The 25020-nt window shown below is 32.7% G+C and overlaps 1 protein-coding gene across 1 annotated transcript; it reads left to right on the forward strand.

The window, feature by feature from the left end:
* The first annotated feature begins 2207 nt into the window (after positions 1–2207).
* Positions 2208–24985, forward strand: LOC141668218 (copper-transporting ATPase PAA1, chloroplastic). The gene is made up of 17 exons (XM_074474993.1): positions 2208–2721; positions 2899–2952; positions 5349–5502; positions 12521–12595; positions 12729–13006; positions 14516–14749; positions 15027–15125; positions 15336–15485; positions 15632–15778; positions 16185–16235; positions 16330–16502; positions 16982–17114; positions 18115–18212; positions 19051–19291; positions 19530–19733; positions 23463–23543; positions 24456–24985. Exons 1-17 carry the CDS (start codon positions 2332–2334, stop codon positions 24702–24704), a joined length of 2811 nt encoding a protein of 936 aa, XP_074331094.1. The 5' UTR covers positions 2208–2331; the 3' UTR covers positions 24705–24985.
* The last annotated feature ends 35 nt before the right edge of the window (positions 24986–25020 follow it).

Consider the following 25020-nt stretch of genomic DNA (forward strand, 5'->3'; position numbering starts at 1 on the left):
ATCTTAATCTTGATTTGGAGGTGGTAATAATAATGAGAGAAATGTGTTTTTATTATAAGTTATGTTATATTAATATTAAATATTAAATATTAAATATATTAACTTTATTTATTTATTTTTACTTTTAAATTACAATTATATTGTTTATACAATTTTTTTGTTAATATCTTATCATGTTTTTTGTTTCAGTCTTGAATTTAAAGGATTTGATGTACCGCTTTTTGCCGAATGAAATTATTAGTCATCATCAAAGATCTTAAGGATTTAAAATTGCCAATATATTCGATAAAATATTAAGACCGTAGTATTTTTAAATGCATAGTGGTATTGGATATTGGATCTTTTAACCGGTTCATTGAATATTTGTGGTGGAAAAACATAAAGCATTATAAATTTTATTTATATTTATTAGCAATTTATCAATTTTATGTCTTTTAATTATTATACAGTAATGCACGCACAATTTGTTTTAGTGATGTAATTTCACTAACATAATTAATTTAAAAATATTTTTAACAAATTTAAAATTTACTCCATGTTAATTTTTATAATCGTAAATAATTAAATATAATTATGTGTTTCAACATACTAATTCAAGTATCAGACACCTATGCCAATCTTTGCATTTTTTTAACAATACAAAGGTATGATGAATTTTGCGATATTGCACTAAAAATTTTTTAAAATAAATTTTGTATATTGCAAGAAATTCCCGTGTGCAAAGCACGGGCTATATTACTAGTTTGTTAATAAAGATGAACACCTACCTCTACAAAATTAAAACAATAAAGAAAACATAAATTTATAAATTTTCACCATTAAGATATGCGATGGATAAATACTAGACAATCCCTTTACGGGTGGGTTGATTCACAAAATTTGGGTATCCGATATGGATTTTGTTGATTTCATATCGTTCATGATTTTTATTCGCTCAAACCAATACCTCAGACCCCATGGGAATCAGATTTGATACATAAAGGGAGATGTGAGTATCAAGAAAGGTTACGAGGTATCACATTTATTTTTATAATTCATCTTTATTTATACATATTTTAAATTTGAAATAATATTTAATTTTAAATGAAGTCATAATAATATTTATTTAATGCCAATTCGTAAGATTTAATTTATTAAAAATATTAAAATATTATTTAATTGATTAAATTATAATATTCTAATCAAATACTTTTTAGTAAATTTTATTTATAAATTGTGTAAGAACTTACTTTCAATATACAATATATACTTACACATAATATTAGAATCAAAACTAAGATCTCGATTATATTTAAAATAAAACAGATTCGATAACAAACATATAATATCAGGAATGATTACTCATCCCCATATTAGTTTAACCCGATTACCAACTTCTCAACTAAACAACCCCTTATTTAGTAACACATGTAATTAAAAACTCGTCTATAAATAACTTGACCTAAGTTTTTCACACTTCTTTTAACCTGGAGATCAAACTATATTATTGAAAAATGGGTAATTTTATATATTTTTTTATTTTAACATGTGAAATTTCAATATATATAAAATAATTTAAAAATATATATAACATACTATTTTTAAATATAGCTAATAATTATAGCTAGTAGGATTGAAGCAAAGGACCTTACATTCAATAAAATTTTGGATGATAATTTAGCTAACCAATTTAACTAGAATGTAGATTCTCTCTATCTAAAAATACAAGTTCGTTTAATTTTTTACGCATATTTTTATAAAAGAAATAAGTATAAATTTTTACTATTTACCGTTTTCAATAGTGTGCAGTCCAATATTTGTATTCTCTCTCGTGGAAGGGTAGGTAGTTTTAAATCTGTCCCAAAGAAAATACATATGGTTAGGTAGTTTTTAATCACATTTACAAACACACATGCCCATTGAATACACCCCTGCCAAAAAAACTTCAAATTTCAACAACTCACGCTCACCTCCTCTGCTGTGAAATACATAATGCTGACCCGAATCTGTATTGTATCTGTCAATTTCAAATAGGGATTATATTTATAAATTATTTATCTAATTATATAAAATTTATATAAATATATTAATTAATACATCTATATACAAAAATATAAATTATATATTATTACATATTTACATAATTTAAATATTATATATATAAATTTAATTTCAAATTCAAATATAACGAATTCGGATATAAATAATATCCGCTTCTAATTTTTTTTACAGCCTGCCCACCTCCCGTATCCATTCCCCGTACACACACATTTCTGTTATTCTGTATCTATTCTTACACATAGACATATATATACATACACAACAGCCAGAGAGCTTGAATTCACACAATCAATGGAGTCCGCATTATCTCTATCACCAGCTACTACTTTACTAACACTAACTAAAACACTTCAACTGAGTCGCCGATTCATCGCGACTCGGCCGGTTCAAACTCACCTGACTCGCCGATTTTTTAATCACTCGTTGTTTAATTTCAGTTCGGTTAGTGCTAATGAGGTTAGGACTTTGTCGACGGCGGCGGTACGGCCCTGTCGAGGTAGATTACAGTGTGTTTCGAGCTCTGCGGCGGCGTTTGGGAGCGGTGGAGGTGGAATTGGAGGCGGTGGTGGTGGAGGTGGCGGTGGAGGTGGTGACGGTAAGGTGAATGGCGGAGAGGAGAAGGCGAAAGCGGTTGTTGATGGTTCGGAGAGTTCGAATGATGTTATTATTCTCGATGTTGGAGTAGGTGTTTCGTTGAATTTGATTTTTGTGATTTTTTGCGTAATTGTTGATTTTGAAGTTGATTCGTATTTTTTAAGATATTTTTGCGTAATTATTTGTATTTTGGATTTTGATTCGTGTTTTGTGTGATTATTAGCTTTGATGTTGATTTGTGGTTTATGATTGTTGATTTTGCAGGGAATGTCCTGTGGAGGATGTGCGGCGAGTGTGAAGAGAATTTTAGAGAGTCAGGTGAGTGTTTTTTGTTTAGCGATTAAGTTAATTTTGTTAGTTTATTGATTAAAATGTTTGTGATGTTACGATAGAAAATGTTTGAATGCTGAAGTTGTAGGCGATGAGATGGAGTGATAGTGTGATGATTTTTGAACGATTTTGTCAGTACTTGTTTATAGCTTTTATGCCTTCTTACCAACCAAAAATACCCTATTCCGATTACAAAGACTAATGTGATAAACCTATATGGTTACAATGTCAGCAATGTAATATTTAGTGCATGTTTGGCGACCTCCCCGTTTATCATATATGGGCCCAAAGGCCATTTTTAATTTGTAAAGACTGTTTGGCAATATTAAAACATTAATATGAGTCTCATTTTCTCCTGTAAATGATGAAATGCAGAAAGTTGGTTGGGTGGTACATTTCCGTTTTCATGCCACTTTTTGTCTGAATTGTTGAGCTGCCAATCTGTTTTCTCAAAGGTTTCATTAGAACTACCTTTAATTTAACTAATAGTTAATATTATTATTACTATTATAATTATATTAATTATTTATTCACAAATATATATATATATATTTGTATATGATAAATTTTATAATTACTCATATTTAAATAAATTTAGTATTTTAATAAATTACTATGTATATTCTTATTAAAAAATTATAAGAATTAATCAGATTTCAAAAATCGAATTTATCGGGCACCTTTTAGAGGATTAATCGGTTAAATGAGGAATTTTTAGAATACTGCGTACATTTTGTATTTTCTTAAATTTAGTATTTTTAGTAATTTGTATTTCAATATATATGTTTTTACTTTTATCTTTTTGAATTTTCTTTATATATATATATATTCAATTATTCTATTAAAATTTTGATTTTTTTTAAAATAAGTATAACTTATAAGTTATGATTTACCAAACATTTTAACAACTCATAACTAACTTATACATAAAATTATCCAAACGCCTAAATAGCAAGTTACGTTATTCATATCACTTATATGACACATTTCAACTTTAAGTCATAAGTTACATTTTTTAAGAAACTTCAAACGAGCCCTTAGTATGGATTGTTTTGCTCGTTTCTACTTTATACTCATGTCCTTAGAAAGCTATATCATGAAATTCCGCTGTCTCTTTTATTTCTTTCCATTTGTCCCCTTTTGGATCCATTCATACTTCTGTCCTATTCCTTCCAGCAAATCGGAGATTTGGGGTCCGTTTGGGGTATCGTATCAAAATAATATATCACTTAAAGTGAAGTTTCATATAAGTGATAAGTAAATTATTTCTTATAAGTTATTTAGGTGTTTGGATAATTTTACTTATAAGTTGGTAATGTGTTTGGTAAATTATAACTTATAAGCTAGAAAATCAGAATATTAAAAAAAATAAAATTTTATTGTAATGTAATACATGAATATGAAATTTAAAAGAAAAATATGAGCTTAAAATTTTTAATGTAATTTATTACATGAATATAAAATTTAAAGATAAATTTAGAAATATTGGAATACAAATTATTTAAAGAAAAAATTACAACATTTACGTAATATGAGCGGCAATCTCGTCACGTATATAAATATGAAAATGTGATAATGAACGATAAATTAGAAGTTGTTGTACTTGTTAAAGTAATGAACATACTAAGATGGTTCTTTTCAAGATTCAAAAATCACGGATAAGATTTTTTTTCTTCAAGTTAAACTAAAAAATTGTAAACTAATAAAATAAATTAGTGGTATGTAGAAATGATGTTTTACGAACAATACAAAGGGGAGGCACCTAGGACTAAGGAGCTAGGATGCACACAGTAGAGGAAGTTGATAGCCTGAGGGAAAGTACCTTCCTCCGTACTTTTTACTTATTAAAAAAAAGGCACTAAAAACCAGTTCTACTTAATCATCCAAACAGAAGCATAGGCTGAAACCAGATTTCCAACTAGATAAGTTAGCTTAACTGCTTCCACAAACACCCACTTAGAGTTAACATGCTAAAGCACATTTTGGTTCATCTTAGGAAGAATATATAGGAATCTAATTATATGATGCGAGTCTGAAATTTGCATCCACACGCAATCAGTCAATCACACAATAACGATTTGTGGTAAAGGAATAGTGTATGTGTTATGTATTGGTGGCTCATTTTAAGTTCTCGTTTGTGCAATTATTATATATGCTTCCATAAAGACAGACAGTTGTGAGAATCTTTTTATATTTGCTAAAATGAAATGTATTGCAAATTTGTTTTTGAGAATTGGACTAGGTATCGTGGTAGTGATATGAATATAGCCTTTAGAAATCTGTTACTTGATGTGTTGCATGTTTTATTACTCAATCGAGCTGTGATAGATTTTCCTAATAATGTATTGATATGTTTGTCTCCAATATATTATCTGTATGGACAGCCACAAGTATCTTCTGCTAGTGTCAATCTTACAACAGAGACAGCAGTTGTGTGGCCTGTTTCTGATGCCAAATCTGTACCAGACTGGCAAAAAATTGTAGGAACTGAACTTGCCAAGCATTTAACTAGTTGTGGGTTTCAGTCTAACCTTCGGGGTAAGATATTCCTTCAAATGCAATGTTTTTTTTTGCAGAAATTCAAGTGCAATGTTAATTTGTTGTTCTTACTCATTTCAATTTGATTGACAATCTTACTTATGTTTTAGATTGGTATTGCTTTTATGGATTATGGGCAAACCAAATGATAAGCTTTGAATGCTTCTGTGCTAACATAAAATAGTTTCTCGTGGTCTATTTGGTATATATTACTTTATTTTTATGTTAAGGGTACAAAATGCTTTGATTGTCTAGCTCAAACTTCAGAAGTTAGAATACATGTTTAGGTTCTACACTATCATTTTTCAAGAAACCTTTTAGCAAACCCATTTAATTAAAACGAGCATTTCTTTGAGTACTAGGAATCGAGGCTATAGTGAGGAAACCATATATAGCTTCCTTACAGGAAACTTACATGGCCTGCTCACTATGACCAATTATTTGATCAATTTATATAAAGAACTTTGTGACCAAATCAAGTTGCTGCAATGCTGTGATTGTCTTCAGCTAAATTCAGTCCGTACTTGGTAGTGCTTGTATAAACTATTACCTTGTGATTTTTCGAAGTGTATTACATGGTTCAAGATGCTGAATGGCAAACACCTCTAGGGGCACTTAACAGCTTATAGAGAGATACCTTGTTTTTTATGCTGTATACTGCAGCTGTTGAGAATTTGCCTGCAGCACATAGTTTATCCGGGGAGACATATTCTTCCCAGTTACTGGAGGTAGTGCATACACAAGTATATCTGTGCTGTAAACCAATTGTCATCAGTCGTATGACGTGTAAAGCGAGGCGTCCCTGTCACCTTGGTCGGCCACCAAAATCTCTTTGCCTACACGTACTGTATATGTTATGACCCGACCAATAACCTATTTGAGATGGACTAAAATAATTTTACCCAATTTAGTTTGTTACTTGGCGACAACTCCAGTAACGACTTCTCCAAACAACCTCCTTTTTGTGACTTTTCTTCTTCGTCCTCCATCTGTTCTTTTTGTTCTCTTTTTAAAATGTAAGGAGGACTTGCGGTGCTTGTTGCCGGTATACCTCACACACTTGTCATTTGAGCATTTCCTTAAAACATAAAAAACCCTTCTGTTCTCTACTTATTTTTTTTCTTTCTTCTGATTCTGATTATAAAATCTATTATTAGTTTTACAACTAATTGTTTTTTGTTCTAGATACTTTTTGTACAAGTATATAATATTGCTTGTAATTGTAACATATTAAAAGTATACTCCTAGTTACATAATTTAACCATTGAAATGGCTATAATATTTATTGTAGGATACTAGGATGTTTTAACCAATGTATATATATATATATGTAATACTAGAACAATGATAACATATGTACTGGTAATGTAATATTTATAATTGAATATTTAGAATCATATAGTGTTCTTAATTTGTAATTTTTGTACTAAGATACTTTAAATACATTATTTTTATTTGAGACAAATATAAAATCAACTAATTGATAGACATTCAATAATAATATGTCAGGAAAGGGGAATAATATAGTAAATACTGTAGTATGATATAATAGCACTAAAGGTATTGTGGACATTGCAGTATATGTGGTGCAGTGTGGTACACTAGTACTAGTATAAATAGCCAAGTACTCGTATTTTCATTATGTATGAACAAATATGAGAAAATGGAATATTTTCCACCAAGTCTTCTCTCTCTCTAAAATTCTGTTATTTCTCTCCCTCTCTCTCTAACTGATCTCTCTCTAGGTTAATTCTCTCTCTGAAACTATCAATCTATTGCCAGTTTCTTTGTTGTTCAATCTTCAATTCTCAGTTTCCATCCTTGATTTACTGTCTAAACACTTATGTGGCCGTTTGAGAAATATTAAAATAAGTAACTTATGACTTAAAATGTATAAGTGACTTATAAGTGATAAGTAGATGAAAACTTATAAGTTATATAAGTGTTTGGATGATTTACTTATATGTCAGAACTTTTTTTACTTAAACGAACTAAAATAAATAATTTTTAAATACAACTATCTTTATTTGTGAATCTTAAATTTAAAAAACATTTACAAACATATATATTAAAACTAAAATTAATAAAAAAGCGTAAAATTAAAATAAGTGGAGAAAAAGTACGTCATTACTAACATTCAACTTATCAACTTATAGGTTGTAAATCCAACTTATAAGTTGGGTCGATAAACACTCGTCGATAAGTACTACGAGCTTATAAGTCAATAAGTCACTTATTTAGTTGTACCCAAACAGGCCCTATAAATCTAGAAAATCACAAAAATATTCAAAAGCTAGAAAATTACATTGTTAAGGCATGACATAATAATATGTAAAGCAAAATTTTAAGTTCTTTAATATTTAATATATGATACAAGTGTCAAATTTACGAAAACTGGTTACATTGTTCGTACCTATATTGACCGTAAAGGTTGGGATGTAACCTACATCCTTTTATTGACTTGGTAGCATGTTAATATTATTGCAAGTATCGGTTAAAGATTCTCTTAAGAAAGAACAAGGTGAATCGAGAGAAAGCGAGTCAGAAGAAAGGAAACAGTAGAAACACCCAAAATTACTGATATCTACAAACAATTACTCAATCCAACTGTAGATACATTAATTTTTTGTTTCACACCTATGCTAAGGAACATACAATGAGGTCAGCAAATTCTGTATTTACACAAATAACTTTAGCAAAATAAAAGAGTATTGATATCAGGACAAGGTCTTAACACAAATGGTATACAACCTCCTAAATTTTTGAGAAAACATCATGTGAATATATCTCCTAATATTTAATGTAGAAATGAAAAGAAGAGCCTATTTGCTATCACCATTTGATGAGGAACGAGATTAAAGAATTAAATATATGTTATTATTTAGTTTATATTTATTTAGTGTAGAGATACATGATATATTTATCTATATGTTTAATATGTGGGGTTAGGAGTTTATTAAATAATAAGAGTTTATTTATAATAAAGCCCAATTGTTTATGTGCTTTAGTCCATTAGGTTTAATACTAGGGTTTTATAGTCTATATAAGTGATGTAATCCTCCACATTATTACTAAGTTTTGATTATACATTTTTCTTGGGAATAATATTGATTTTATTCTTTGAAATCCTATAATTCATTGCTTTAATCTTTTGTTCGTGTTTTTATATTATAATTCATCTTTCTAAAAACTTGTCATACATCAAATTGGCATCAGAGCTGAAATCCCGACTCTTTTCATTGTTCATGTACTGTTCATTGACGGAATCACTTTACACCGCTATTTTTTCGCTGTTCAAAGCCGGATTTTCACACCGTTGCCATCTCTATACCATCCCGCCGCTGCCTATCTCCATAACTATCAATCCCCACCAAAAAAAACCCAGCAAAATTTTGCTTGTGCCCTATATTCTGGACCCTAATTCCATACTCGACCCGACCCAATTACAAATCCTAATTCCCAAATCATTAGTCTAATTGCATACCAATACAACACCAGATAGCAGCACTGTTGATCGGAGATTCAATTAGCAGCGAGATGGAAGAATCAGACGGGAAAAGACAAGGTCGCACCTGGAAACGAGGTCTTGTTACTGTTTGTGTTTGGAACATAAAAGGGGTAACACACTCTTATATCTGTACACCAGTGTCACACTTCTATTTTGTGTATAGAAACTACAATCTGACCTCTCAGCCTGGTACAGGCCACCAAAAAATCATGATTGTTGGTGCACTTAGTAGTAGTACTTAGTTTTATATACAGAACAGAAGTCCCAAATCTCTTCGATATGGGACCGGGGTGTTACAAACTCCCCACTTAAACTCCGGACGTCCTCGTTAGACCCGAACAGACAGCCCATAGTTCCGGATCGTTCCTCCATAGCCATTGTGGGATAATACCGGCTTTGTGTCCCCATATCCGGATCTCTGTCCATTGTGGGATAATTCCACCAGCCTTCGTGTCCCCACCTCCGGCAACTTGAAGCATCAAACTTTCGAAAGACAACTCTAATAACATACGTGACAACCCGGGTCAAATCCCCAGTCTTTTTCTAAACACCGGGTCAAGTCCCAATTCCGAGTCCGAAATAAGTCGAAGCTTACTAACCTAAATGCAACCAACTTGGGTAAACAACAAGCCCACCACATGCACACAAAAGATCATGATTTGTTAGTGCACTTAGTAGTAGTACTTTGCCTTATATATAAAATATAAGTCTTAAATCTCCTCGTTATGGGACCGGGGTGTTACATTTGTCATCGTGACCGTTGTTTACTTCAGTATAAACTTACGGTAAAGGAGTTCAATAATCAACTTAATGAACTTAAAAGATTGGAAAAGAGGTACGAAATTGAGTTGAGCAAATAAAGGTGCAAACATGCAGATGAAAGTTACAAACGTGAAAAGGTGGACCAACATAGGCCTCTTGAGACTCTTACATCTTAGGTTGAACGTCTTGTACATTTGAAAAATGTGAAAATGGTCAAAGGGGAAATAGAAGTTAGTACGTTACACGGATTAGGAAGAGCCGTTGAACGAGGATGATGTGATCGTGTCGGATTCTTTGAGTTGCATGAAAAATGTTAATGAAGATGTTTCTGATGCAAAATCTCATGTGGAGCAAGTTTCAGTTGAAGAAAAGATGGTTGATATTACTGAGGTTGAACACATCGACTTCATTATTCCGGAGTATTTTCTTAAACTACCTTCGCTTGCTTGTCAATTTTCAGAGTTCTTTGCACCTCAACCGTTATTTAGAAGAAGAGTATGAAGTTTATCTTGGTCCATCTCATCCTTGCGTGATTCTTGATTTTTACAAAACTCGTGGTCGAGTTTTCTCTAACAAGGGGAGAATGATGAGGAACGAGAATAAAGAATTAATATATATGTTATTAATTAGTTTATATATATTTAGTGTAGAGATACGTGATGTATTTATCTATATGTTTAATATATGGGGCTAGGAGTTTATTAAATAAGTAGTTTATTTATAATAAAGCCCAATTGTTTATGGGCCTTAGTCCATTAGGTTTAATACTAGGGTTTTATAGGTTATATAAGTGATATAATCCCCCAGATTATTACTAAGCTTTGATTATACATTTTTCTTGGGAATAATATTAATTTCACTCTTGGAAATCCTATAATTTATTGCTTTAGTCTTTTGTTTGTGTTTTTATATTATAATTCATCTTTCTAAAATCTTAACCTACATCACCTGTGGTAGTTATGATCTGGAACGGACCGCACCTTGAACTCCTATTTCCTCGAAATCATTTCTTGTGCTACTCGCTTTGATAAAAAAATTGACAAGAAGTCCAAAGGAAATAATAACTTTCTTTTAGAATCTAGTTAGTATAACTTATGTGGGGTTGGTGGGTGATTGGCAGGTGAGAATTCCACTGCAGGAGACGTTCCATCATAGAGATGCAAAGGATCTGCTGTGAGGGGAAAACATTTACTCTATGGTATGACCTTGTGACCCTTAGTTTTCGATTTTTCAGACTGGAAAGTACGTAGGTGCGTATTATGATTAATGAGACAATTTCTCCATTAATTAGGTGTGGTTATCAGCTCAGTTGGTGGATTTTCTGGACGATTGCATTTCTGTTACCAAGCAGCCGGTTCATTTGGGATAGTTTACTGTTGCGCATTTCCACCTGTTAAATAACAATTTTAATTATGATTAGAATACTTCCAGAAAAGCTTGTTGTGTAAAATATTTAATAATCGAGAGTGGAAAGCAACAGCCTCTTTTTAATCGAGCAATGCTTAATTTATGTCTTTGCTTTCTTTCTTTGCACTCGACAGTTGGTATACCATCCACTTTGTTAGATATGAGTTCATATCATGCTAAAGTATTGTTCTCTGTAGATGGGGACAAATATATATATATATATATATATTACGAGAACTGCTCTAATCTAGTGTGTTCTCAGTTCTAAACTACAGATAAAATTATTACTCTTGATTGGATATCGGACAAGAACTGGTGGCAGATGAAATGAATTTAGGACAGCTAAGATTGTTTGGGATTGTATTAAATTAGGTGTTGAAAGAGTGTGAAGTTTGTGTCAAGTTCAAGGGTGTACCAAAGTCTTAGTAAAGCTTTTCTGGATATGTATAATCAATTTGAACTGATAGATAGACATCAAATGGGATCTAGATGTATACATGTACGTATATATATAAATATCAGAGAAAGGGAGGGAGGGATTAAATATAGTTATTTGAACTTCTGACTTCCAATAGGCAGACTTGCAAGAGTTAGAAACTTGTTAGGTTTGACAAATTTATTAATCGCGTGAGAAAGTGAAAGTGACTTGTAGTAATGCTGCTCAATAATCATGTGTTGATGAAGAGCTGGTTAATCCATAAAATATACGAGTCACCTTAAATCTTGTACATATTATAGGCTAGATATTAGACTGATTCATTATAGGCTAGATATTAGACTGCTGATCCATTAATTACTTTCACCATTTAAAGGTTCTGTCTCTTATTACTGGAGTAGGAACTTTTGATACTTATAGTAGTAGCCCACGATGTACCGCCTCCTTGCGTAGCTTGCTTGTTTGGTCCTAATCAAATCCATCTTTTTGTGTTGGAAAGCTGATTTTTTTTCTTAATTTTATTATTATATTATTACTATTACTAGTACTATTATTTATTATGATTTATAGTATGTAAAGGAGTTTCTCTATATGGACTGTTAAGTTTTTTAATTCTTTACATGTCAGCAGAACTCTGTTGTCGCTTCTCAGTTGCTCGTATGGATTTCAAGTTAATGACAACCTCCTCAGAGCATAATATTATGCATTAAGTTATTAATATGCCATTTTACTCTGTGGGCACTGGGCAAAATATTCTATTTCTGTCTGTTTGTCCATATGAAGCTATCTTCTTTAGTGCGAAATTGTTTTTATTATGTTGTTTTAACTTGTTTATAGTTTCTTGCTATTCTCTCTTGTATCAGTTCATTGCATTCTCAAATAAAAAGATAAATACTTGTATACAGATTCAAGGGGTGAAAATTTCTTTGAAGTGTTCGAAAGGAAGATGGAGCAGAAACGCACGCAGCTGAAAGAGAGTGGTGAGTGCCACGTTTATTCCTGTTAGTTTTGTTTAAATTCTTCTTGCCTCATTTTAATATGTCTGTATCTTTTCAGCGTTACGTATTCTGTTAGGGGATATGTAGAGATCATTAATGATCCACCATTTTGCAGGTCGTGGGCTTGCTATTTCTTGGGCATTATGTGCCGTATGCCTTTGTGGCCATCTTTCCCATTTTTTTGGAACTAAGGCCTTGTGGCTACATGCATTTCATTCCACGGGATTTCATCTCTCTTTGTCTTTATTTACATTGCTTGGTCCAGGGCGCCAACTTATTGTTGATGGCCTAAAAAGTCTTATCAGAGGAGCTCCCAACATGAATACTCTAGTTGGTCTTGGGGCTTTATCGTCATTTGGTGTCAGTACACTGGCTGCTTTAGTACCAAAACTGGCAAGTCATTAATACTATTTGCACTAATTGAATTAAATATAAAATCATAATCATGCCAAGTGTAATTTTCAAGCTGTACACGGTATATATATTTGAAAATTGCAGACTAGTGCTAACTTGAGGAAACATGTTCCTCTTAAAAGCTAGAAACTGTTGCTAAATTTGTTCCATACAGAGTATGTGTTCAAGTACTGTATGTACTCGGAGCAGATCACTTCTAGAGGATGTCAACTATTTAGCATATCCACCTTTCTTGGGACCCCCAACATATATTTCTCCTAATTTTGTGAATTTTTTAAAGATTTTCTGCTTTTATGTTAAGTATTTAGGAATGACTGTAACAGTTGCTACTCTAAGGTTGTATTTGTGCCCGTATTTTTAAGTCTTTTTGTGTTTTCATCTGAAAGTGTTAAACCTTTTGAGTGGTAAAGATCTTGAATTGCTGGAACAATAACCTATTGAGTGAATAGAAGGGAAATTTAGGATGATAAGACTTACCAAAGACGAAGAAAGAAGCAAATGCGTGAAAGAATATTTAGTATCAAGGAGTCAGTATGTGAATGGAAAACTATACATTATCCTCTAGGATTTAAATCTATGTGGCAATTCATCTCATTCCTAGATGTCTGAAATACTTCGATTAAGACTTTTTTATCTAGTATACTGCATCTCTGTTCTCCTGTCGTTCTTAATATTATTTAGAATTCTTAGCAGTATATAGAATCTTAGCCATGAAGAGAGAATTAATCAAAGGACAGAAAACCTAGTTCAGATTGGTTCGGGAAATATTCCTAGTACAAGGGTGTTATTTGCTTTCAAGGGCATAATCTCACTATATGAAGATTTTGATGAATCTGAATATTTATCAGATTTTTTCTTCATGGTAATCAATTAATAATTAGAATATATGTATATATATTATAGTGATTTCTCTATTCACTACGATTCTTTTTCACGCAGCAAGTCTGTCGTGAAAAAGCTTAACATGAACTTGATAGTCCTAGAAACCAAGAACTAGGTAAGCTTGTGATGGTCGAAGGAGTACAAAATGAGTACCTAATAGGACCAGTGGCATATATTTAAGATCACAACAGATGTGACTCTTGCCCTTTGTTGGCAGAAATAGTTTTATACTTCAACTTTAAGAGATACCATGCACCATTTACCGCCCCTCTTTCATCCAATCCCTTTTTCCTGGTCTTGTTGCTTGCTTCCGTTTCTTGACTACTATTAATGTTCTACTCTACCAAAAAAAAGGTAATCAATAAAACATCCATGATTGTGCAAAATTGTTTACCTAATTGTTTGCTCAACTATAATATATTTTTTCAGTTTTAATTGACAGAAATGTACTTGTTTTATTCTAGCTTTGAAACAGTCCTTGGTTGTGTTTGTCTCAGGTTAGGGGAGCTGTAAGAACATTGTATAAGGATAAGGCACTTGGAATGCCTAATCAATATCACATATGGGCAACTAATACTTGAAATTTGGTTTGATGTTCTGATGTAGGGTTGGAAAGCATTCTTTGAGGAGCCAATTATGTTAATAGCATTTGTGTTATTAGGGAAGAATCTTGAACAGAGAGCTAAAATTAAGGCTGCTAGCGACATGACAGGCCTTCTAAGTGTTCTTCCATCCAAAGCTCGTCTTTTAATAAACAGTGATGAAGAAGAGCTGAGCTCGACAGTTGAAGTTCCTTGTAACAGTCTCTCTGTGGGGGATCAGATTATTATACTACCTGGAGTAAGCAAAATGTACCTTGTCATTAGCAATTTCTACATTTCCTCTGTAAAAGCGAATAAGGTTTACATTGCTTATGATATCTGTTTAAAAGTTGAATTCATTTATTCTCTTGGGATCCTCCAAGAATTGATTAGTAATTGTTGTCCAAATCATAGCATATATCATGTCCATGGTACTTCAACATGAGAGTCATCATAGATATATATCTTATGTTAAAAGGATCTATGTTGGTGTATTTTTTCGGCAGTTACTGAATCTTCTGTCTTGTCTCTTGTAGGACCGTGTTCCAGCTGATGGGATTGTCAGATCGGGTAGAAGCACCATTGATGAGTCAAGTTTTACAGGAGAGCCTTTGCCAGTTACCAAATTACCTGGGGTAATAACATGTTCTACGGATGCTCTAACCCTGGGAATTCTTTGTGCCCTTTGGAATTCTCCCGAAAATTCCCTCTGTTTCTTTTTTCAAGTTCTGTTTGTAGTATACGCTGGAATTGAATAGGAAAGGCATAGCGTTTACATGCTTGTTAAATGGTTATTATCTGGTCATGATGGTTATAATTTCTTTTTTCTTTGTTTGTACTACTAGGCCAAAGTTGCAGCAGGAACTATAAACCTAAATGGAATACTTACGGTTGAAGTGCAAAGACCAGGTGGAGAGACGTCTATGGGGGACATTGTTCGTTTGGTAGAAGAGGCACAAAGTAGAGAAGCTCCAGTACAACGGTTGGCTGACAAGGTCTTACATATGTGTTTAACTTTTAGCGATTAAAGGACATACTAATTCGAGCAATGTGATACTATCTAACTACATTAGCTGTGGTTATTTGTACTATCTTTGTGTATAATTTGATTTTTAAAATTTTTCGTATATTGTTGAGCTAGGTCGCAGGGCACTTCACTTACGGAGTTATGGCAATTTCTGCTGCCACATTTATGTTCTGGAATCTTTTTGGTGCTCGAATTTTACCAGCCACTCTAAACCATGGAAGCACAGTTTCTTTGGCGCTGCAGCTCTCTTGTAGTGTTTTGGTATGATAAGCGAAAAGTTTAGATTATGATGCAACTTGTGATAGCCTTTTAAATTTAAATGAATTCTGCTACCCATGCTTGCTACCAATCAACTTATGTCAGTCACGCATTTACAAAGGACTTGCAAAATGCAGTTTTGTCCTAAGGTTATTAATTTATATCTATCTAATAATGTAGAGCTTTTTACTCTCTTAAGGATCAATACATATTAAAGTAAAGCGTTTCCTGGCATTCTTTATTTCTTCCTAAATAATACAAAATTTCTGAAGGTAGGGAATTTTGAAGTTTTATATACCTTTCCTGAAAATTATGAAGCCTAATCATCACTTCACATTGAGCTTGTGTTGATCCTAACCATTACTGTTTTTGGTGAAGTGTTTGACTACGCCTTTATCTATCTATACAGGTTGTTGCGTGTCCATGTGCTCTTGGTTTAGCAACACCTACTGCTGTGCTGGTAGAATTTCTTAATATAAGAAGTTTCTTACTAAAAGCAGATATGGTTCATAAGCCAGATATTCATGCTTGTTGGTATATAACGGTATTAACAGGTTGGAACTTCCTTGGGTGCTACGAAAGGATTACTTTTGCGAGGTGGAAATATTTTAGAGAAATTTGCAATGGTGGATACGGTAGTGTTCGACAAAACTGGGACACTAACAATAGGCAGACCAGTTGTGACTAAGGTCATGACACATGCACGCGACAAAAATGCAGATTCACAGTTAAGTATTGACAGAAAAGCTCTAAATTTTTTTTATGAGCAATGATTTGGTCAAGTCTGGTAGTATTTGTTGATATTTATATCTACAATATTCTAGTCAGTACATTAGTGCAAAGCGTGCATGCCTAATATTGTTTAATTTTAACCTAGATGCACCGGGAGTGGGATACTTGGTTTCCTACCTGTTCTCATTCTTCATAGCATATCAGACCAATTTCAAGGTTCAAGAATTCATTTCTTTTGAACATGTGTGATGTCATGTGCATAATCTCAGTGATCAGTAGTGCATCTGACATGTATAACCTAGTGACTTGTTTCCATTATGTTATAATAAGCTGTCAAATATATGAACAAATTGGGATTTTAGGTAATTTTTTAAGATTGATGGAAGTTTACCAATTTGGGGGTTTTGTATTTTTTATAATTACAACACTAATCGTCCATTTGATCATATAATAATCAAAGAAATTCTTGTGCAGACTACCTTTAGAGTGTGATTGGTCTGAAGTTGATATTCTGAAGCTAGCTGCTGGGGTTGAATCAAATACTATACATCCGATTGGGAAAGCAATTGTAGCAGCTGCTCGGGCTGTGAACGCTCCTACTGTTAAGGTAGTTTCCTGGCTTCAATCTGTATTGTTTTTTGCAGAGGTTGTTTATGAATGTAATATACTATGTTGCTCGGACTCGGCTAGAAGTGTCCGACATAGACACGTGTCCGGGTATCGGACTCGGCAATATTTTGAAAAATATACATGTTTTTGGCTTAAAATAAGTGTCCGAGTCCGAGTGTCCATATCCAGGTGTCGAGTGTCCGACACGGGTACTCGGAGGTAAAATGAAGAGTCCGAGTAACATAGGTAATATATTTTGGAATTAATGCCACATTGCCACTATTATTCAAGCTCTTTATTTCATCATGGACTTGGCATCAATTGCAATAAATTAACTAGAAGCATGCAGTTTTAATCAATCTAAAACTGCAGGATGTGACGTTTGATTATTTAAGCACCTTTTGGATGATAGTTTAATTGTGTGGTTTTATTTCTGCATAACCGGAAACGCCTGTTATGGGCTGTAGACTCGTAATTGTGTTATGCAATTTAATGATATGCTCTACCTTCTGGCTAGATGAAGTGAATAACCTATAATAATTTGGCAGCAATGGCAGCAGTGGTTGAATTTGTCTTCATGTGTTGATTTGACATTTTTTATTCTTCATGGTGTTGTTTAGACATTTTTGTCTAGTAATTGACCAGACAATCAGTCCGATCGTTTCGACTGTTATCCTTGTAGATTTATGAGAAATGGACAAACTGCTGACATCAAATATATGTTCTTACGCCATGCTCTTGGTAAGGACCGGCATATAGTGTCACTCTAAGCTAAGGTGTCTTGTAAAGATGTAGTTGTGCATATGTTCATTCGATTTAAGCGCATATCCACTAATTTTTGAAGTGTTATGAAGTGTCCCTAATGGTTAGCTTACTTTTTTTATGGACCAAAGTATGTCTTTCCTTTGTACTCCATCTTCATGTGTTTATACTTTATACTTTATTTTGTAGTGGTCCAATATCTAGTACTTAAATCTCATGTAAGAAAACTTGTGTAGATTATGGATGGCACATTTGTGGAGGAACCTGGATCCGGTGCGGTAGCAACTATTGAGACTAACAAGGTAGCCGTTGGTTCACTAGACTGGGTTCAAAGGTAAAAATGTCGCAGGATTTGGATTTATATAGAAGGGATTTTTTTTTTCTGGTTTGAGGATAAACTGAATGGTCAGTGGTCACATGTTTGTAAAATCATAAATTCTTCATGCTTTTTATTATGTAATTGTATTAAAGCTGCTCTTGTCAATCATTCTGCAATTTTGTAACTCTAACCCGTTTCCACGTCAATTCTTAAATTGTATTCTGTCATGACTCATGAGGTCTTTTGCGTGGTAATACAGACTAAAATGCATTCTACTTGCCATAAGATTAATAGAACCTGAAATTGCTACTAAGTCTAATTTATTTAAAGTGTGAGTTGAACTTCTTCGAAAGAGACTGGAAGTGTCATATATATTGATACACATTGTTCTAAAAGGTGATTTAGCTATCACATTAATTCTGTTGAGATTTGATTTGTAGTTGAATAATTGTTTAACTGACCATGCCTTCATAGATATATTTTCAGTTGCTTGATTTTAGGAATAAGTTCTTACGTATAAGCTAGTGGAAGGATCTTGTTTAGTCATTTTACATCAGCACTATATGAAGAATGAGTCAGGGAATAAATAAATATTATAATCTTCCAACTACAACTACATATTTTGAGTTTTCTGTATTATTTATCTCATCTTCCTTGTTGTATGCTAGGTTTGTTTTTCCAACATACTCTCTGTACTTAATCAACCCACACAAGAACGTGTATTGATATTGACATAACTCATGGCCGAGGCCATATATTCAAACGTCAATCCTCACTAAGGCCATGTATGTTGACATTAAGTTATCCTGTGTTGTGTTTTTTTCTGTCTGACTTTATTGTTTATCTAATGCAGGCATGGAGTAAATAAGAATCCATTTGAAGAACTAGAAGAGTTTAAGAATCAGTCAGTTGTTTATGTTGGAGTAAATGGATCTCTCGCGGGTCTTATATATGTGGAGGATCAGATCAGAGAAGATGCTGCGCATGTAGTTAACACTTTGTCAAAACAAGGGATAGATGTATACCTGCTATCTGGGGATAAAAAGAGTTCAGCCGAATATGTTGCATCTGCTGTTGGAATTCCAAAACATAAGGTAAGTTAGAGAACTCTCCTTTCAAATTTGGTGGAGTTAAATATGAGGGCTCTATTTTTTTCTAGCCATCATAATGCAAAACAACTCCTTTCCATGTTAATTACCCAGGAAAAAAGGTTTTCTTTTTTGGGTCCGATGACCTGATTCTTGGTTCTTTCCCCTATATTATTCTAAAATTTTAATGACTATGAAGGGTTAGGATGACGTATCTTATAAATATATATGGTACATCTGGTAGGTGCTGTATGGCGTCAAGCCAGATGGGAAGAAAAAATTTGTAAGTGGACTCCAAAAGGATAATAAAATTGTAGCCATGATTGGTGATGGTATAAATGATACAGCTGCCCTAGCTTCATCACATGTTGGAGTTGCAATGGGTGATGGTGCTGGAGCTGCTAGCGAAGTTTCTTCAATTGTGCTGATGGGAAACAGATTGTCTCAGGTTTTCTCATCACTTTCCTTCACTTGCTTTATTTCTATTTTGCTATTTGTTGCAAGCCTATCTTCTAGAATATCTCGAAGACAGGATATTACAAGAAAATGCAGCTAAAATATGAGCCTTTTTTTACTCAACATGCGAAGTTGTTCTGCATATGCTTTAATGCACATTTTTCTTTTCTTTGAATATGATTTCAATGAACTTTTGACATCGAATAATGCGTAACACAATATAAAAGAAGCGTAGAAATATTGGTTCTCGTGAGTTCCTACATCAAGGTGGTTCTCATGTGTACCAAAGCCATATAACTAATAAATGTAAGAAAGATTCCTGATAACAGTTGGGCGGTTCTTGTCGTCATAGAGCTAAGTAAGAGAAGGTCGTGGGTACAATGGTTAATAACAAAATAATAAATATTATACTATGACTGGTCCACGGTTAATTGTGTTTCAGTAACTATGAAAGATACTACATCTAATAAGAGAGGTCAAGAGTTGATAGTTTGTCAACTACATGTTTAACAAGTATTACGAAAAATAGTACAATTACGTTAAATAGATATTACAATCTATACTCTTTATTAATAAGCGAAACCATGTATAATTTGGTGCTAAAAGTACCAAAGTACCAAATTTTGGTACTTACCTGACATAGTTGACTTTTATTCTCTATAAACTTTGTTTTTAACACAAATTGACTTCTATTCTTTGTAAATTTTATTTTCTTTTTAGTTAGTGTTCATCCAATCGTCTATTTACTTTATAAAATAAAAATATTTTTTACACGATTTGTAGATTATATTAAAAATTTATTAAGTTATGTTAAATTAAGTAAAATAACTTATATTTATTTTTAATTTTAGAAAAACTACAAACTACTAAGTAAACTACTAACACAAATTGACTTATATTCTCTGTAAACTTTATTTATTCATAAATTATATTAAAAATTTATTAAGTTACGGTTAATTTAGTAAAATAACATATATTTACTTTTATTTTGAAAAACTACTAACTACAAAGTAAACTATTAACACGAATTGACTTCTATTCTCTGTAAACTTTATTTTCTACAGTATTATTTTAAAAATAATTAAGTAATAACAAATGACTTTAGTAGCATTTATTAACTTTTAAATTGAAAATTATTAATTTAACGATCCATCACAACATTTATTTACTTTAAATTTAAAAACATATTTTAACAGTATCAAATTTATGGGTTGTATTTAGATTATATTAATTAATTTTAAATTAAGTTTAATAACATCTATTTACTTTTAATTTGTAAATTATTTTTTATCAAAAATTAAGTAATATTAAATAAACTATATTGAAAACACTAATTATAAGATAATTATTAAATTATATTAATTAATATTAAATTATCTAAAGAACAGATATTTGGTTCATAGGATAGAGATACAATTCCTTTTATAAAAATAAAACTAATATGTCAGATTTCTATATCAAATAAAACAATGCAAAACTAGAATTATATTGAAAAATTTCATAACTGATTCGATTCTTTTTAACCACATGACTATTTTTTGCAAGTACCAATTTAATATTGATATTAATATATTACTTTTAATTCGTGTTTCACACGTATTATGAATAATTCTCTACAAATATTAATTCGATATTTTTAGTCTCAGGCCCATGTTTCGCACAGGTTATCAACTATCTATACTAATAAGGAAAGCATGTTTAGGTCCCAAATCTTGGTAATCACTAGAAAATTATACAACTATTTTTAAAATTTTATGTAATAAAATCTCAACGGACAAAAATTAACTTCTACTCTATGTAAATTTTATTTATTAGTAAGTTAACATGTTAGATTTATATAAGTAAATAATTAGATGTATGCATAACTAGAATTATAGGGTGAAATTTTAGAGTTACACTTAACCTCACTTTTTTTAACTACATATTTTAACAGCATTTTATATATTATATTTAGATCTGTATTTTGCACGACTTACGAGTTTCAGTTTTATGCAAATAATAATGTGATACTATTATTTTTAATTTCGGGCCCGTGCTTCGCACGGGTTACCAACTAGTCCTTATCAAATTAAATATTTTTTAAAGCAAAAATGTGCATTGCACGGGTTATAAGCTCGTATTCGTTAGTTTCCGAAGTAATTGAAGCTATTGAATGCAAGGGACAAATTTTTCCGCACTCCTTACAGCATGTAAAAGCTTTGGTCAGACCATACCAGCAGTAGTGTGTAGCTATCAATTCTTGGACTGGAGTATTGCCAAATGGCGATCCTTCACAACAGAAAATTCCTTGTTGTATTCCTTCTTCCTGTAACAATTCAAAAAGTGAAGACATGAAGCTACAAACATATATGTTATTTACATACTCTGTTTAGGATGGTGGTTAGCTATTCCACCTTGCCTACTAACTTGGCAACTTAGAAGAAGAATTAGCGGCTGCGGGAATAGGCATATAGTTAAATGAAGTGTAGATTATTTAACCTGTTTTTAAATGAACTTCGACCAAGTGGATGCTTAAAATGGACTAAAAGCAACTATTACAGGGTACCATAAATATTTGCTCTTAAATTGGATTCATCGTTTCCAACAATCATATTTGTCGAACTGTTGCCTAGCCGCCTAGGAGGCAAGGAAGACAAAAATGGATAGGCGTCCAGCCCGTCTTGATTTTCATCGGTTAGCGAAAAATTGGGTTGACCCAGAAGTATAGTAAATGAAAATGGAACTAGGCGAGTTATTTAGATTGACCTCGCTTATTTTCGTCTTTGAGTGGTTAAATTCGTAGAACTTGTACCTTTTGAGTTGAACCATAATATTCATATTAACAGTCTGAAAATTTAACAAACAAAAGTTAATAAAATCTATATCATTTAATCAAATAGATTAATCTTACATTAGTATAGTTATTAAAATCAATCAAAGTATTTCTATATACCTCTTTGTAACTGAACGCCTGATTCGTTAATGGACGAGGTGGGCACCTTACAGCGTAGGCATCCAGGCAGTTTACTAGAACCTATGTTGCTCGGACTCGGCTAGAAGTGTCCGACATAGACACGTGTCCGGGTATCGGACTCGGCAATATTTTGAAAAATATACATGTTTTTGGCTTAAAATAAGTGTCCGAGTCCGAGTGTCCATATCCAGGTGTCGAGTGTCCGACACGGGTACTCGGAGGTAAAATGAAGAGTCCGAGTAACATAGACTAGAACCTTGGATCACCTTTAGCCTTGATAAGCACGCCAACAATGCTGAGTACCATTTTGTACCTTAGTACGTGTTTTGGGCAACTATAAGTAATGAAACAAGCAGCTATATTTGGGGAGGACATACTCTGATTCTTGATAGCTGCTCCAGGTGGTTTTTGGTCACAATTATTTCTGCAACATGAACTACGTGGTTGGATCTGGTCAGTGAGCTAACGGTGAATTTGGCATAATTACCAATGTAAAAATGCATCAAAGGCTCATCTAAATGCTATCTTTGTTAATTTGTTTGACTTTGAACGCTGAATAAGTATAAGAATGTTAGATGGATAAATAATGCAAAGGTCTCTTCACAATATAAGACTTCTTTGATAGCAATTTACTAATATTTTGCAGTTATTTTAAGGTATCTTAGAGGACAACAATGAGCTATTTACATACAGAAGTGTTTATCTGAATTCTGAACCATTGCTTCTGTATTGTTACATTAAAGGTTAATCCAGTTTTTTTGCATGCAGTTGCTTGATGCTTTGGAGCTTAGCAGACTGACTATGAAGACTGTGAAGCAAAACTTGTGGTGGGCCTTCGCCTACAACATTGTAAGTTCTTCTGGTTCGTTTACGTTGCACCGTGTATGAGATAGGGTTGAGAGTGAAATATTACTGAAATACTTTCTTTAGACGCGACCCTATGTCTTTGCTTTTTGAGGTAAGATTGGATAGACGAAATTATGTTATGAATTTAAAGTCGATTCTGTATCTTTCCGTAAGTACAGAAAGACCTGGAGGGTATTTATTCCAGATCATTGCTGATATATCATGATGTATTTGGTTAATTAATTAATTGATGTGCTTATACCGACATATTTTTCATTTTCTGAGGACAGACGATCACATCCTGAAAATTTTCAGTACTGTAATAAGAGGGCTCTAATCTTTAACTTGCCAATTAACAAAATTGTTTTGATTTCACTTTCAATCCATATTATTGTTTATGTCGTCCAGCAGCAGCTTATTCACCTGTAATTATGTTATTTTACTCCTTTGTATTAGTAGAACTTCCAGTATACTGAAAGCCAACTAATTGAACTTCTATAATGCACCTACCCATGTGCCTTTCAATTCCATTATTATCTGATTTTCTTTTAGTGGAGCTGCTTTTAAACAACTTATCATCCACGTTTATATGGGAATCTAAAATGAAGAAGTTGTATTTGACTCCCGTCGAGATATAGATATATAAATGAAATCATTATGTTTGAATACCCTCACAATGGTACAACCTACTGATGCATTAGGGCATTATAATTACATGTATAACCAATATTTGTTTGACCCGATCCTTATTTTGCGATGTTTGGTGCAAGTTTAGGATTGCTTATTAGTATTTGCTACTATCTATCTTATATCTTAGGCCGGTTCATATTCTTATTGTACATTCTAAAGAGCAAGATTGTTGTGCTTCAGCCATCAACCTTTAATCGTCTGAAAACTAATTTTTATCATCATCAGGTTGGAATCCCAATTGCTGCAGGCGTGCTGCTGCCTGTCAGTGGGACCATGCTTACTCCGTCAATTGCAGGAGCTCTTATGGGTTTGAGTTCAGTGGGAGTTACCACAAACTCATTGCTCTTGAGATTGAAATTTATGTCAAAACATAGAAAATATGGTGGAGAAACCTTAGAGCTGGAAACTCCTAAAAATTCTCAAGTGCTGGAGGGAGAAGATAAATCAAAGCACCCTTGTAATGCTACGAGCTGAAAATGGTAGATGTAGTCCCATACGAGCTGTGGACTGGAACTTGAAATTTGAAGACTGGAGGAGCATTTTTGACCAACCAGACCTGACAGCAACTTGATAGGATTCTAATTTTCTCACCCCAATAGACATCTCAACTTTGGAGGGAACGGGGCACAGGCATTTTCGTATAAAAGAACATTTTGTAGATAGATGTAATCTGTTTATAACTGTTAGTCTCTAGTCTCTACCAAATTATTTCCGAATAAATGACTAATTCAGTCCCAACAATTTTGAGAACAGAACTAGCATCGGGAGAAAAAATAATAGCTAAAGTAGC

The sequence above is a fragment of the Apium graveolens genome, chromosome 6 (assembly GCF_009905375.1).
Source record: "Apium graveolens cultivar Ventura chromosome 6, ASM990537v1, whole genome shotgun sequence".
Taxonomy (NCBI): Eukaryota; Viridiplantae; Streptophyta; class Magnoliopsida; order Apiales; family Apiaceae; genus Apium; species Apium graveolens.